The following is a 17955-nucleotide window of genomic DNA, read 5'->3' as shown; positions in this document are numbered from 1 at the left end:
ATTGGACGCGATAAGTGGGTGAACATATGTGTTTGTACACAAGACAGTGTATTCACGATTGTGTGCATTTGCTTGAGCACACATTTCAACCTACTGTAGATGCACAAATGTGTGCCTGTGTGCGCATGAGTGTGTATGCGTCCGCTCGAGTGCATAGACCACATAGGATGAGTCTCATGCTCACTTGGCTGTGGAGGCCGGGTCTGAAGGGCCGTGGCATTCTGCGGCCCCATCCCACCCTGGCCCCATTCTTCCCTCTTTCTGGGTCTGACACAAATAAAAGGATTAGGAGCCCCCGTTTCCGTCAGACCCTCCATTCAGGACAAAGCTCCGACCAGCTTAGTGTCACACTTAATGATAAAAGTGCAAATCTCTGTCAGTCACTTTGGGCAGGAATACCGGTGTTTGGGTGCTAATCTCATTTGATGAAGATTAAAAGAGGTGGAAAAAAAAAAAAGAGAGAAAGAAATGTGTATCTGTGCAAGAATCTATACTGATGAAATTTGGATATGTAGCAGAAAAAAAGAGGTGCTGAACTATATCTTTTAAATACAGACAGACAGTAAATGTGAGGAAGAGGAGAGATCTTAGATTAGGGACAAAGAAAAAAAGGAGCAGAGAGAGGAAGCAAGTGCACACACACGCACACACACACACACACACACACACACACACACACACACACACACACACACACACACACACACACACACACACACACACACACACACACACACACACACACACACACACACACACACACGCACACACACACACGCCCACACCCTCACAAAAACCTGGGGTGTATGTAGACAAACACACTGCTCTGCCCCATTCCCATGTAGAGCTAGAATGTGTGACGTGAGTGTGAGAGTAAGCCTTGGGCACACAACAGTCTGAATGCAGCACTTGCCACTCTGATGCCAGTCCTCTCTAGAGTATCTGTGAAAAGCCTACGTGTTGGAAAAACATTCCAGAGTGGGATCACATATACATAGTTTGGGCCAGAAGTGATACTGAGAGCCAGCAGCGGAGGCCATGTCTCAATTTCTCATGCACGTTCGACCAGGCTGCCTGCTGGAAGAAACAAGTGTGGGCTGTTTCCAAACTATAGAAGCAGAATGAGACAAACAAATATGAAATGTCATTAAAAATACAAGAAATGAGCGGAAGTAATTCTGCAAATGTTCCACTTTCACACACACACACACACACAGCGTAAATTATATTTCAAATGAATAATTTCAGCGCAGCAAAAAATCCAGCCAGTAAAGAAATGCTCATTCTTCTGATTTAAACATGTAATCTGGCAAAATTGAAATTGAAAACATTTGCTGAGCGTGTGTATTTCTCTGCTGGCTACTTTAAGAAAGCTATTACAGTATTTCAAAGATTTAGCCAAAATCTAATTTGTAAATTGCATTTAATGGTTTTGTGGTTGCTTTCCTTTTTGTTATGAAGAGTTGTCATGCTGTGAAAATAAACCTGAAGGCCCGTGGACTTGGAGCCAGTAATGAAAATCACTGCGTTGCCGAGCCGAGGGCTTTCTCTCCACCGTCACTGATTAGCATTCCCGATTGACTGACATGTCCCACTGGCTGCCTAACAGCCGGCTTTAGGAGATGAGGTTAAATTGTGGCTACCAACAAATTGCATGCTTGAGTTCCTCTGCACCCCTCTGCTATCATCCAGTGTAATGTGAGCACACCAGGCAGATCCCTGTGCAGATCCTTCTCCTCCCCTGCACTACGGCTCCCCCACACAAAGCCACAGAGACCTCTTTCCACATCCCTCGCCACCAGTCTGGCCTCTAAAGTGGTGATGGGCATTACCGTGGCTGAGCCTCTGTGGCTTCCCAGAGCATCCTGCAAAGTGCTTTGTGTTCCAGCTGCTGCTACATATAGTCATACACACTAGTATACTTATAGCTACCCCACACACACACACAAACACTCACACACACTGCTCCCACTCATTTTAACTAAAACACATAAATGCCTTTATAATATAAACCTTCATAAAATCACCCGATTTCATAACATAATACTTCTACTTGAGATTTACTGACAGCCTCACAAAAAACATCAAGTGAACATCTACAGAAGGGTATTGAAGCTTTCATAGTTGTAGCTGGTGTAAAATTTATAACAGCACTATTCATATATACAAGGGTTCATGTAAAAGGATATGTTTGAATCAAATATTTATCACTCGAAGAGCTATTTGTGGGAAACCGGAAAGGATTAAAAAAACGAGAATCCAAGTTGTAGCTATTGATGCAAATAAACAGCACTCCAACAGGTCCTTTAATGGGTCTAAATGTGCTGGGGAGGGGGGACAGTTAGCAAACCATGAGATGACAGATGATGCATCCTAGTATGCTGCTGGGACAGGCCGAGCCATGTTGACATAAAACCCAATACTTCCTTACAGAGGAACGGGGCCAGCTTCAGCTAGCTCCTTGCCGAGCACTAAAAATCCCAGCAAGCTGAAGCAATATTATCTGGCTTAGTGTTTCTAACATTAGATTTGTCTCTCTGTAGAGGCCCTTCTTTTATTTACCCAAGAGCAGTGGCTAAAGACACATTTTTATCCTTTTTAGGGAGAATTAAAAAAACAAAAGAAAAGTATAGCTGAAAGTAAGAATGTCTTGCACAAAAGGAACGTACATCCACAGATCAGAGCTGCTTCGGAAATACTTTGGAAGAACTGAGGACAGTCTTTAATTAACTGCAAAACTACCCAGCTGGGTTGACAACACAAAGTACATCCTAGTTTTTTTTTTTGGGGGGGGGGGTGTTTTTTTTTTTTTTTTTGTGGAGTGTGCGTATGAGCGTTCACAAAGTGCCAGGACTCGCGGGAGTGCCCTAGAGTGAGTAAAACACACACACTCTGTGAGCTAACACAGAAACCCAGCCGTCAGCATCTATCCGGCACACACTGCTGCAGAGTCCCAAGCACAGCTAATTAAAAAACAACAATTTCACAGGAGGGCACTCCAAACATTTCTAAAAAGCACCTCTCAGCACACCGGGGGATCGTCCAGCATGCACGGGAGGTGAGACAGGTTCTGGGAGCTCTGCTTTTATGGCTTCATCACCGCTGTGTTTTTCTACTACTCATACTACCGTGACCTGAATTTTAATTTTGCTTACGGCACGTGAATTTGAAAATTTGGAAAAAAAATCTGCATGCTCATGTGAAATAACATTTGGCAAGAAAGTAAAACTTTAAAAAGAGCAAGGAGGAAAAACAATCCACGGTGAAATGCTAAGTTCAAACATCAGCAGGACCCACAAAGTAGACAGCATGGTGTAAAATAAAGTGTAGTTAATGTTATGTTTTGTAGATGAAACCATGGCAGTTTCTAACAAGGTGGACCATTACAGGGGTGTTGTCCAACACTTTGGTCAAGTGATAGGCCTCTTTACATGGCTCCTTTCAAAGCATCTGCTTGGTTAGAGGAAAGGTCTCCCTGGGGAAAAGATCTCCCTCCTCCTAATGATGTATAATTGACCTCCCAACACCAGGGCACAACAAACTCTCTCGGGTGGTGTAATTCCACTCTACCTTTTACATACCGCCCGTCTCGTTCAAGCTTGTTCCTCCTCTGCGGCTATGGCTCCCGTCCAGCTGACAGCTCTGCCCTATTTGCCTTCAATTCTATCAAACTTCTTCTGAAATACTCTTGCAAGGCAGTGCTATATTCCTGTATTTCTCCTCCTATCAAATATATCTAATTATATTTCCCCCTCTGGAAACAATGCCTGACAATCTGTACATGTGAGATTGTTTTGGACCCTGAATCTTTAAAGCCATCAAAAATATTCCTCATTCAAAAATTGTTTATCAAAACAGGGACGATAAATACAGGGCAGCTGCTTGGCATAAAAAGAGGCCAATATAATCCAATCTTGTTACTATATAATTGCACTGTATGGAGTAAGAGGTGTTGGACTGTGTTGGTGGGAGTTTTAATAACACAGTACACAATTGTTTTCCCCCGTCTACACTTAAACCTGTTCCAAAGGTGCGAAAAAAGACTGTTTGCCAATTCCTTGATTTATTATAGCTAGTGAGAGCTGATTACGGGGCATGAATCAGTTGCTATAGGAATGTAATTAGGCACGAAGACCTTTGTAAGGCGAGGAGCTCTCTACACAGCCCAAAGCAGTTTGTGGGCTGACAAATGCATCTTAAATGGGTGTCATAAAAGTCAAAAGGTGCCAATTACATCTTTAAGTATCCCGCCAATGCAAATAGAATAAACAAAACAAAAAAAGGGATACTTGTGTCTATGTGATAAGGGGACCCTCCAGCTAGCATTTAACCTGGGAGGGGTAACAATAAAAATTAAAACTGGGGGAAGGAGGGTGAAGAATTAAAAGATGTGATGAATAACAGTGTGTGAAAGAAGGACGTTGTCGAGCAGGTTGCTGTGTTTGGCTGGGCTGAGCGGACTTGCCACACAAGCTCACAGAATTCAGAGTGTAGCAGAATAAAGAGGGTAAACGATTAGCTGTACACCAAATATGGTGCTTCAAAGGCAAAACACAAACCAGGAAAGAGTATTATTCAGAAGCAAAAGAGATCTGTGTCAGTATGTTTATGTCTGTCTTCTTCTCTTTACACACACCAAACAAGAAAAAAAGAAAACTACAAATGGAGAGCGCTATATTACAGGCATGAGAAAGAGATCCTTCTCCCTGCCGGACAGTCTCAGCTTGCAGCCACCTCTGAGCCGTGACGCCGGGTGCTCTGGTCTGGTATCCCATAGTTACTGCTATGAATTTTCCATTGTTATCAGGCGACTACACTGCTGTCACAAAGCTGGATGAATGGCACGCATGGCAATAGATGTAACTCTTTGTTGCTTGCAAGGTATCTAGCAGAGAGCCATAATGTCCCGGTAATCGAAGTAGAATTGTTAAAAAGGCCGGACACAAAAAGCAGAAAATGTAGTGACAAGCATGAAAAAAGCACTCATGCGATGAGAAACACAGGGCACCCCAGGGTCCTCACAGGCCAAACAGCCACCCTCAGCATTGTTGTTACTTCGGTTACTTAGACTAAAATATTTGTGTCACTATATCCGCCATCGCTGCAGATTTTACGTGATAATTTTTTAATTCAATTTACTAATTTATACTGCTCCATGGCTAATGGCTGCCATGCTACTTCCTGTCACAGGCCCAATATAGAATGAAAAAATGTATTGTAATTAACTAAAAAACTAAAAGCACAGGGGGGCAATCCCTACATTATTTTCCATTTAGCTATAATTATTGGAATTATCATTTTAGTAGCTGTAATATTAATAACTATGTTTGCCATTTATTGTGTTGTTGTGAATTTGACAGAATAAATGATCAAATTAGTCATCTGGATTTAATCACATTAGTCTGCAGTTTTAATCAAACTCCGGCATTTAAACCCACAATAAGTTCGATTTATTTTGTTTTTCAAACGGTGAAACTTGCAATTTAACACTAAATTGTTAATGGTTTTAAAATAGTTTGCGCGTGTGTTTGTATTTAATTGAGTCACGCGTGCGCAAATGCTGAAACTTCTAATTATGAATTTACTATGCTGAATCTAAATTAGGGGGTTTAGCTGGCAGGTACGTATAACCGACATAAAAAGCGCAGGTTTTTTTTTAATTTTTATTAATCCGTTAAACTGTTGCCATATCTCATATGCCGCATGCAAAAACACACCATATACAATACAAATGAAATAGCCTGAAATAAAATAAAAAAGAACATAAAATAAATTCCAAAAAATGATGATTGATTCGTAACGTAAAATAAATTAAAGACAATTTTAAAATATAATATTTAAAGCAAATCGAAGCAACCGACCGACTGACAGAAAAAGTACAATTGTGGCCGATCGGAAAATAAATCAAAACTGCGTGGTGGCATCAGACTCAATGAAGAAACCTACAGAAAAAAAATATGATTTCCATATTTTGAATCAATCTGCGGCGGCTGATGATGATGTGGAAATGCCATGTGATGCAAGCAGGAAATACCTGACAGAGAGCGAAACAAAAAACCGAGACTGACTGCACGCCTACACATTCTCGGGCCTGTGTCGGATCACATCTTTTTGTTAGAAATGCGCTCGTTCCGCAGACACAAATGTGAAAATACCGTGGGCAACTGTGACAATAACAATGCCAGGCATATGACAATAATATATGACCACTATATGCCAAGCTGCAGACATTTCCATATCTCACTCATTACTCAAAAATGTGTGAGAGAGGTTAAAAAGCTCAGATTTAATGCCACTTATTCCTGTTGATTTTATAATATGCCCGCATGCCAGTCGTTTTAACTCCAGAAGAGCAAGCAACGACAACACATTCATCATGTTGATTGCTACATATTTGTATATGTTGTAGAATTCAAATATAACTTCCCATAAGATGAACCACTGTATTTGTGCATTGTGAATGACACACAAGGCCTCCTGGTCAACCGAAGCCATCAACGGTGTCTTTATTGTATTTCTTTTCTTCATTTAAACCACTGAAGCAATTTGCAGAAACGCAGAAAGGGAGAGTATAGAGCCTTTTTTTTTTTCTCCGACAGAGAATTGTGCTTACTGTTGGTAGTCGTGTTTGCAGTAAAGTTTCCTTTCTCTGAAGTAGCAGCTGGTGGTGAGGGGCTGTTGACACACGGTGCATTGCAAACACTCCTCGTGCCATGAGGAGTCGTTGACCCTCATCAGGAAGCGGTCGGAGATGGGACGCTGGCATCCTTCACACACGGATGGATGGTGACAGTCAGTCCCTGGAAATAAAAAGAAAAACGGCACATCAGTTGGGGCCAGTCAGAAAAAAAAAAAGAGAGAGAGAAGGCCCGAGTCAAAGAACTGTAATGCCGGAGTAATAACTCTAAAGCGTTACAGACGAAATAAATCAACTGACGTGTAGGTTTTTAATCAAACAAAAAAAAAAAAAAAAAAGAATGTTTAAAATGATGGATTTTATATTTTCTCTCCAACAAGGCCTGCAGATTACATCACTCAAACAGAGCTCCCATGTCTGAGCTGCACATGGTGGGTTTCCTTCACAATTACATAAAATAAAACTACATTTTTTCCCATTATAATGTGTATTTTTTTTCATCCATTTTTACGCAGAACATATGAACTTTTGATGATGTGTCAGGAAGCAAAACAGCAGTGGACATGCATACTAGGCTAATGGCATCCAGCCCTGAATAACAGTCTCGTGTTTGACCTGTGCATGTATATATATATATATATATATATATATATATATATATATATATATATATATATATATATATATATTATTTTTTTCAAAGTGATTTCCTGAGGTGTATAGAGTAAAAGAAGAAGACTCACCGAGCATGACTCCGAGCGTGGCTTGTCCAGATCGCAGGGGATGGTCTTCAATTTTTATGCCGTCCAGCATGATGCACGTCTCGGACTGTTCTCCCACGGAGAGGCGCTCCAGTGACACCAGACCTGTTGCAATATCCATAAGAATACGGTCAGACTCGACTAGAGACTCCCGGGCACACACACAGCTGTCTGGAGGAAGAGCGAGGCACGAGGAGGCTGAAAACCTGTTGAAAACAACCGCTCGAGTTCCGCTTGACACACACAGCCGGCAGCTCGGAGGAGGAGGAGGAGGAGGAGGAGGAGGAGGAAAAAAACCAAAAACTAGAGCTTAGATAAAATGTAACAAAAAAAAAAAAAAAAAAAAGCTCGAGTCTGATGCTCGCAATAGTTAAAAAAAAAAAAAAAAAAAAGGTAGAGGGAAGAGGTCACCGGCTACACATATCCCCGATGTGTCAGGAGAGACAGAAAGGACACAATAAACTCTCTCAACAGTCACCTGTTATGATTCTAGGACCGAGGAAGCTTTATCTTCTCTTCCTCGAGCCGGCGGGAGGGGAGAGAGAGAGAGAGAGAGAGAGATATAGAGAGAGAGAGCTGGTAATTTCTTCACGAAACAACAGTTAAAAGGTGGGAGAAGGAAGAAAAAAAAAAAGGAAGCAACACAACTTGACAACAAATCCAAAAAATAGGAGGGTGTATGTATGTAGATGTCCCGGCAGTAACTCTTTGGAAGTAGCAGAGACGGTTGGTTGGTTGTGTGCTCCTGTCGCTGCAAAAGTCTGAGATCGAGATTGAGGCGAGTGGATCCTCCCACTCCTGCATGCATGGCTACACTTTTTTTTTTTTTTTCATTCCCCCCATTCACTGCCGTTGGGATGCTATTGGAGAAGAGTACAGTGCGCTGCACGCAGTCCAATAACAACACACACACATGGAAGAAGAGCAAAGAGAGAAAACTGGGATTTTTTTTTTTTTTTTTTTCTGAGTTTACACGGAAGCCACAATACAATGTCAAAATAATAATAATAATAATAATAATAATAATAATAATTATGATAATAACCCGTAAACCTAAGTATAGACTACCATAACTACTACTGATAATAACAGATAATTTATACACTACAAGTTAATCATTAGGCGTATTATGTCACGGTACTGAGGAAATAATAATGCATTCTCTAATGGGATGTTATCATTGAACAAAAAAGAAATGAAAAAAATCTTGAAGTGAGAGAATGAACATTTTGAATTCATGGTGAATTAATATTTATATTTCCGTGAGCATGTGGAGAACACAGATCAGCATCACATGCCTTCCTTGCTCCTTTGTGTATTGTTTCCAGTTGAAGCTGCTGTCCCCTTTCAGCTGATGCACCTGGCGATCAGCGGTGATAACAGCGGTTTGTCCAGCACCACCAACCATGGCTATCCATCTCTGGGTCAGGGAGAAGCACCAATACAAATAATAAGGATGAAAATAATGATAATAAAAATGAAGATATAATATAATAATAATAATAATAATAATAATAATAATAATAAATAATAATAATAATAATAATAATAATAATAATAATAATAATAAATAAAATAAAAGAACTACATTAATAATACAGGCCTGTCCTACATTTATCTTGGAACACAGCAGCTATATATATATCTTATGGAAATGAACCCTCGTGTCAAACCCAATCTGAATACTTGAAAAATCTCCAAACAACTAAATTGGCTTTATTTTAAAATTATATATATATATAAATATTTTTAAAAATAGTATATATACACATATACAAATGAGTATATATATATATATATATATATATATATATATATATATATATATATATATATGTATACACTAACTAATGAGAGATCAATACATTTATTTAAGGCGTTATCAAGACGTTTGCAAAGGGGCTTGTTGCATTGAGGCCTGTCTGAAATCACAGGGCTGCTAAAGGGATTGTGCGCTGCTACTCATGTCACGCTGCATGAGAGGCTCATTGTTATCAAGTTCTTTAAATAAGCTATAGCCACAGACACAGACACAGGCAGGGGAACCGTACTGAAGGCCGGACACATGGGACACACGTCTTAAGGAACCGTGTTGTAAAGCAGTTGTTGCTATAGCTATGATCAGATAAGCTCAGGATGGCCTTTATTTTAATCTTAATTAAAAAAAAAAATAACTATACCTGCTGCTTAATTACACACAATGAAGACATGAAGAGTGTGACTGACACGACAGCAACGGGGGTAATGTTTATTTTAATAAGAGTAAATAATGTTAGGAAAAGAAATCTGCCCTATATTTCAAATGATTTATTATATTGACGGGAATAAAGGAAGGTAACACGTCCACGTTTTTCTGCACATCTCTGCGCAGCGTTTACCTCCAGTCCAAAGGCCTGGCTGTTGTTCTTCATGTCCTTTGTGGAGCATCAAGGCGATGACCTGTAGCCCACTTCAGAGCACACCGAGCAGACTGCTGGCGTTGCCCTCTGCCGTTCACTGAGAGGATAGCTGGAGGTATCTGCAAGATCCAGAGGGAGCCAAACACAGAACAAGAACATTTAGTATTTTCACCTATTGTCACACAGTTTCTTAATATCACCACATACATATTTAAAGCACAACTAAATATAACATGAATGCTGATTCTTTATTTGTCATTAAAAGGACACGTGTGTAGTTCACTTACTCTGTGAAAATCAGAATCGCTCCCATTTTACCTGCCAGTCATGAAGTCATCCACCACCCGGATGGTTTTTTTTGTTTTTTGTTTTCTTCTATTTGCAGCACTTCTACCAGCATGGGGGGTCAATAACCTCCACCTCACACAATATTGGATTATCTTTCCACTAAGAAGCATTACGAGCTAAGCACTATCCAATATAATCAATACATTTTTATTTATTTATTTTTTAAACATAGAGGCCAATATAGCACGTGAAACCCCCCCCCCCCCCACACCCCCTCAGTCCATTGAGCAGTTAGCCTATCGGCCGGGTCACTTGTATGAGGACATCAAACATTCATTCAATAAATCAATCCGCCAACTTTTAGCCGGCGGTGTTTTAATGAGCCTCTACATGACAAGCCCTCCCTCGCCTGCTCGCTATAAGGCAGGAAGAAAAAAAAAAAAACCCAAAAAAACGTTGCAGCAGGTGTGCAGTACAGAAAAGGCAATGGTCTCCTTAAGTTAAGCAATTTACTTTAAAGTAACCAGAACTGTTGCATCCATCGGAAAGGTAAGAGACCATTATAATGCGCCATTTATAGGAGCGCACATTCCTGCAGGCTGCTGTGATTTCGATTAGTTTTTTTTTTTAAGGGTGAGTGTGCTGACTCTGAATATGAAAAGAAATTAGTTTTTGAATACATAAGAGCAAATTTTTTCAGATAGGAAGTTGTACTTAAATGGTTAAACGAGAGCAAAGTTAAAAAAAAAAGAAGAGAAAACATACGAACAGTTTTTGCCTGGAAAAATTGTCGGATTTTCTTAGAATAAAAGAGACAAAAAGTTTGAGTAAAAGTGCGCTAAGAAAAATATGCCAACAGCAGCCATCAATATTACGCCTATTTAAAATAGTGCGTCTTTATAGCAGGCTTTTTTTCTGAAGAGATAAAGAATTACCAGAATGGAACAAAACAGAAACGTAATACATGAAACACAGAAAATTGTTTAATCACTTCGTTACATTAAAATCTGATCCACACAAGCGCATCAATCAAGTCACAATATATGTATAAACATATCGACCATTGTCTACTTTAATTACATTAACATCACGCTGTTTATAAGCCACGCAGGATCCATTCATTTTTCCAGCCCAGAGAATATAACTCACACATCTCACACTGTGTCAGGCCTCAAACCAGCCCGCAGGCTAAAATCAATGGACTGCAAAAAAAAAAAAAAATCACAGAAAATAATAATCCTCAATGTCAACCCATAATTTATTAAAATATTAATATGTAGGCTGTAATAAAAGCTGCATCTATGTCATTATCTTTTTTATTTATTTTTTTGCTTTAACTGAAAGGAGGACATATCAATTATGCCCCAAACAACACGAAAAGATAAGCATTTTTTTAAAAAAGAAATAAAATACCTGAGTGGAAATGGGAAGAACAGTTCAAATCCTCAAAGGAAAAACCTCAGCAAACCAAAGACATAATGGCTCCCTAAATTGCATGGCTAGAGGACTTTGATAGTTAACTCACTTTGATCTTTTAATGAGTGTTTCTAAGCTCTCCATGATGGTTTTTTTTTTAAAGCTCGAATGAAAGAAAAAGGAAAAAACAACAGGCTTCTTTAATTTGTTTGCCGAGTTGCACTTGAGCATCTTAAAACCCCGTCTGACACTGTGCAGCAGCAGCAGCAGCAGCAGCAGCAGCAGCGTCTCATGCTTAATACATTTAAGCAATCGGGGGGACATGTTGTTTGTCGTTCTTCGTCTCACCCCGCATGTTTGGACGTTTGTGTGAAATCATTGATGTGGCTGAAAAAAAAAAAAAAAAAAAAAAAAAAAAAAAAAAAAAAAAAAAAAAAAAAAAAAAAAAAAAAAATGGTTTTCAAGGGCAGAGCGCGTCGAGTCATCGGAGCCTCTGACCGGTCCTGGATCAGCAGTAACGCGTACTGAAGGTTTGCACGTTTGTTTTTTTGCGACGAATCAATTGTAATTTGTTTCTTTTTCTTGCTAAATTTGAATGTTTTCCGCAAATTTTTTTTTTGTTGTTGCCTTCTTGCCTTAAAAAGTGAGTATTGTTACACTGTGATTTCACACAGGCGGTGTTGCACTGCTGTAATAACAAATAGGGGGATGAGATGCAGGGCCCTCAGGCCTAGAGCCCCTGAATACTAAAGTAGCAGAAAACAACTGGTTTGGATTTTTAATTCAAGTCACAAATGGAGTCCATCTGATTTTCTGCATTTTTTTTTTTTTTTTTTTTTTTTTACCATTTCCTATAATCCTTATTTATTTATTTGAGTTTGCTTAAATTCACAGATGCACACAAGATAAACAGTGTAGTTTTTTTTTTCCCATCACATCCTCTTCTTCCCACTCAGACACATATTTCTGCTTGTATTTGCCTGAACCACATGGCCAAAAAGAAAAAAAGAAATGATACTGCAGGATAATCCCAACTCCCCCAGGATTTAGCCAAAGTATAATACAGCACTGTCAACCCATGGCTAGATTTGTTTATGTTATGATTTATTGGATTCAGTTATTTTTGTCTTCACTGACAAATTTATTGAGTTCCTGACAGATGGCCTGACAGAGCCCCGTGTGACAGCGAGCTGACATATAAGTTTCAAATGTCTGAGTCTGAGAAATGTTACCTGTATTTGTGTAGTTTGTTAAGACGCAAAACAAAACTGAGCTGTAATTAAATTAACATAAGATCTACTAGTCCAATTCCCAACTAGTGAAGACTACAGATAATACGAATTAAAATGCACATGGAAACAAATGCTTAGACCTGTAATATTACTGATTTCATCACTATGCAAGTTTTAAAAAGTATGATAAAACAATGATTTAAAGATGAAAACCATAATGCATGTAATTGTTTAAACAGATATTTATAGATAAATACTTGTGTTCATTAAAATAATTTAGTTATCTAAAAGGTGCAGTTTAGAGTAAACAGTTTTGATGTAGTTGAATTATGAGTGCATATGGACCATTAAATTACATTGAAATACCTAAATAATACCAAAGTATCATAGCTGTAAACATTACTGTTTAAAGTCCTCCATCTACTCTATTTTAAATCTATATTAAACAAATATATCTTAGGGTTATGTTTTTGACATACAAAAAAAATCCCTCTGTGTGATTCTTTTTTATTTTTATTAATCATAATAAAAAAGAGAATAGAATAATAAGCATAACAACTTAGTTAAAATCTGGAGCAAAGAAAACTGGCTGCAAGACATTTTTGTTTAATGTATTTAAATTTCTTGCCATTTTGGTAAAGATCATTGTACTACAAATCATCATTCTGAGCTACAGACCTCACTGTGGTGTCACCTGATGACAGTGATCCAGGATGCAGTCAGATTTATGCACCGGGTTCCCTGATTCAGTCTGAAAACATGTTAGTTCTCAGTTGTATGCTGATGTTACCCAAACACCCTAAACCCTCTATCTGAATTACAATATCGCCCCCTGCTGGACAAAACCGGGCAGTACAACTTACTCTGCTCCTCTACAGCGAAACTTATATTATAACTTAAAAAGACCACAACTGAAAAAACACTTATATGAAATGATTTGAAACAGGTAGAAAAAAAAATAAAACTGCATGTTGTAAATATTTGGAATGAAAAAAATTAACTTCACTCTATTCTTTCAAGTCACATAAATTTCATGCTTTTATTGTTTTTTCCTAAAATTTCATTGAAGCACACAATACTGGATTTGTATTTAATTTACTAAAGTAAAGTAAAAGTAAAGCATAGATCGAAAGTAAAGCATCGATTAATTTGCCCTTCATTTCCTCTGTAAAGCTGTAAAGAAATAAGTCATCCAACATTTTTTCACAAAAAATAATTATCTGTCATAAATCTTTAATCATCAGCAAAGATTTTTTTTTCAAACCCATTAATAGCAATTTTCAGAATCTGAACTGCAAAAATATACTACTTTATCACAAAATGTGATATTATGTATATTACTTTTATGTTTTTAATGTATGTTCTCATCATAGTAATTAGTTTTTTTAACTTGTATTTTGGCAGTTTTGTTCTTTTCTCTTTTTTATACTGTTTATATGATATACTGTTTATTTGTCAACCATCCTTACCTGGTAATATTCTTGTGATGATTTAGTTGCACCAAACTTTTTTTTGTTCTGTGAAAAAAGAAACAAGAGTACGCATTACAAACATAGCATGAAGTTTGTAGGTAAAAACAAGGTTTTAATCACATTCAGTATAATTATAGCAATAACTTACAATGATTTTCCACTGTTGGTTCAGTGAATCTGTTATGGCCAACATCTTTGGAGAATAATGTACTTCAATAAAAATACAAATTATTACAGGAGTGATTAGATTAAGTGAACAATATATATATGTTTGAACTATTTTTCATTTCATGAATTTATTCAATTTTTCCATTTTCAAAATACAAAAATAACATATTTTCTGTCTTTCATAATTACTTTGCCATGATTTGCAGTGAATTAATTCAAGTCCCCCCCCAACAAACCGTTTTTTGTGGTTAAGTCATGAAAACTAAAATATTTGAATTAAATGAGGTGCTTTCCGATTTGTGCTATGCAATAATAATAAAAAACAAAAATCAAATGTTTTGCTAAAACCCAATGAATATTTTTCTTTTTCCAAAGGATTATCTTCAAAACATTTACAAAAAAAGTTGTTCAAAGACGGACCGCAGATGGTAACAGATGATACTTTATGAAACCCAGCAATAACAAAATCTGTTTATTCTGTGATGTGGGGATCGGCCGTTCCCTTCTGTTTCACTTCACGCACAGGCGATGGCCCAACAAGTCCGCATGTGAGCCTAAGCTGTTCAGACACATGAGGAACAACTTACTGCATGGTAATTTAAAACAAAATTAAACCATGGTCTCCAAATGTCACACACCCACATGTATTAGTAACTTTCTTTAACTCTAGATGAGAGCCTTAACAATATTAAATCTTCTCCCAACAAGGACAATTCAACCTCCCTCACAGAGGTGCTGAGTGGAGGAGAGACATGGAAACAAAACAATTGTTTGCCCTTTGAGAAAAAGGCTTTCAAAAAGCTTGGAAAACTCTGGCTCTTGCGTATATAAGCAAATGATATCGTACCGTCATGTCACAGCGGGATACGTGGCGTTGTTGTTACATGACTGTTTTCATCATTAGCAAAAGTGCCTCAGCTCAGGCGAGATTTGCAGCAGCTTTCATCAGATGATCATGTTATTCAGTGGATTTGTCTCCGCAAAAATAATGTTTCCTCTGACAAAAAAATAAGTGGAGGCTGCAGGAGGCCAGGAGCATGATTTTAGGATGTGTGCCATTAACAACAAGCGTAGGCCTTCGCTACCCTCTCCTCATGTGGAATGCATACATTCTGGGCCTGCTGAAGAAATTGCATGTGCTCGCAGACTCTGCAGCTGAAGTAGTGAAAGATATTCTTAAAAACATCTACATGCATACTGCCTGTGAGAGCTGGGATGGGTTTGCTTTCATGGCAAACAAATGTGTGGAGAATCAACCTGGAAGCAACATCAATCCATGCGTTATATAAATGAACAATAGGAAGGACAAAAAAAAAAAAAAAAAAAGAAGATAAATCAGAAATGAATTAAAATATGCAGCAATAAAATAGATACGCATAATCAAACATCTGCGTATGTGTGAATTTCTTTGTCTCAGTCAAACACGCTGGATGTGTTTTTGTATGTGTACTGAATGCGAGTGTACGCACACATGTTTGATTGTGGGTGTGTCACTAATGGGCTGCACTTCAGAGAAAAAGGTAGAAATCCAGCCAGATGTTTTGCAGCTGGGTGGATCTGGTAGTGAAGATCTAGACAGCATCTGTCACAGGCAAACCTTTTTTAATCTGTCCTGAACATTAGGCAGAGAGCACTAAAAACCCATCACTGGCCGCATGTGCTGCTCGGTTCACAATGTGCTAACCATCGGCTCTGCAGTTCGGCCCTGAAAAAGTTTAAAATGAAAGATAAAAAAAATGTAATATTCATGAAGTTGAGCAGTAAAAAGACAATTTTACATATTCCTCAACATTTCCTCTAAACTCCTCTCCTTTAAGCAGAGTGAAGCTGCTCAACTTTTAGAAATCAAAACAAGGGCTAACAGGCTAACTGAAGTTATTAGGGCAGAGCGCCGGAGGCTAAAGAACAGCGCTTTGAACTAACGGTCCAGCCGAGCTTAGTGAGGTCAAGCTCTGTCACACAGCAAGCAGAACTAACAAGTTAAACAATGTTCTGGAGGGACATTTTCTTCAAAGAACTTCACTTGTGCACTAAAAAGAAAGTAACACATGTACTGAAGCTGTGATATCCACTCCCGTTTACATTGTAGCTCCGATCAATCATTTAAAAGAGTAAATACTCAGGCTTAGAAGACTTTTTCTGAGGAAAAATAAACAAGTTGCTCAAAGACAGATGAAACCGTCGCAAAACGGCCTCCATCTAGCTGTAGCCATTGCTGCTTCCACAAGATATTCCTGGAAATCTAGACAATTATATGTCTATAGTGGCTATAAAACTGCGTTTCAGAGCTACCTAGAATGTGTTTAGCTAACACACTCAGTTTGGGGACTGTGGGAATCGCTCCGAGCTGACCTTGATGGTCTCTAGATAGTCCCTTCCTGGGTTCATGTGCCTAGTTACCAGTTGGTCAATCTTGAGCCCCGTGAACTGACCCTGTCCTCCCTCTGAGGGCTGAAAGGAAAAGAAACCCCAATTCTCTGGGGAGCGCTCCAACTAACAAGAAAACTGCTGGCCCGAATCTCTCAGAAGTGCTGTGTTTTCCCACTGGACCACTTTCAGCTTAATAAACATCTTAACTAGCCAGAGGTCCCATGGGAGCTGCTGGGAAATCCTCTGGGCAGCCAGAGCTCAGGAGCTGGCCCTTTATTGCATCCAGGTGGCTGTTAAAAAATGCTGGCCGGCCCTAAATGTCCAATAAAATGCAAGTGGCACCTTCAGGGGTGGACAGGGTCAGTGCACCTGTCTGTGGACGAAAGCTCCCTTCGCTCCCTCTTGTCCGATCGTTTTGATGTCAAACTTTACACTACGTTGTGCCACAACCATGCCCATAGACGCATTACTGGACGGCCTAACAGACACGGTTCAAAGGGTCAGCGGGGCAACTGGGCCAGAGCCAAAACAACCACATAGGAATGCAAACAAAGACATGCCAAAAAAAAAAAAAAATAATATATATATATATATATATATTTTTTTATGCAAAACTGCCTTAAAGAGATATTAAACAACCAAAATTAGATTCAAACAACCACAAAGAGATATAAAGTGTCTATTTTTGGTTGTTATGCATTGAAACGGCTACAAAGTGAAGCAAATGACTGCAAAAGAGACACCTATCTGCTGCATAGGTAGACAAAATAACAAAGCAACTGCAAAGAAACACAGTATGACCACAAAGAGCTTAAAACGATCTCAAAGAAAAACAAGCTGACAACAAAAAGATGCAAAAAGACCACAGATTGGTGCAAAATGTCCACAAACACAGACAAAACAATACAAAAGACACTGCAAAGAGACAAAAATCAACTACAGAGATACAGAGAACTGCAAGCGGCATATCAGCATTGTTTGTAGTTGTTTTGTGTCTCTTTCAGTCGGGGTGTCTTGCTCCTATGTAGGCAGGCTGGGGGGCTTTTACATTATCTGTTCCCAGGGGCCTATTTGTCTCATTAACCGTCCATGGCCGTACTAGCCACATGTCTTATGCTTATATCCTTTAAAATACACACAGAAGTTAATGTCCTTTTTCTTTTTGTCACAATATCACCAGCATAGTAATTCAAATGTATCATCCTGTTATGT

General features: G+C 38.7%; 1 protein-coding gene across 2 annotated transcripts in view; it reads right to left on the bottom strand.

The window, feature by feature from the left end:
• lmx1bb (LIM homeobox transcription factor 1, beta b) overlaps window positions 1–7519 on the bottom strand; it is a 43479-nt gene extending 35960 nt beyond the window's left edge. For both annotated transcript variants that reach the window (XM_054611399.1, XM_054611400.1), the window contains exons 1-2: window positions 7381–7519; window positions 6614–6800 (exon numbers count right to left, since the gene is read on the bottom strand). In XM_054611399.1, the coding sequence (XP_054467374.1) occupies window positions 6614–6800; window positions 7381–7519 (326 nt within the window). The remainder of the gene's footprint in view (window positions 1–6613; window positions 6801–7380) is intronic.
• Between the last annotated feature and the right edge of the window lie 10436 nt (window positions 7520–17955).

This window comes from Anoplopoma fimbria, chromosome 13 (assembly GCF_027596085.1).
Source record: "Anoplopoma fimbria isolate UVic2021 breed Golden Eagle Sablefish chromosome 13, Afim_UVic_2022, whole genome shotgun sequence".
Classification (NCBI taxonomy): Eukaryota; Metazoa; Chordata; class Actinopteri; order Perciformes; family Anoplopomatidae; genus Anoplopoma; species Anoplopoma fimbria.
Note: the sequence above shows the minus strand (reverse complement) of the source record. Positions and strands in the feature narration are given on the sequence as shown.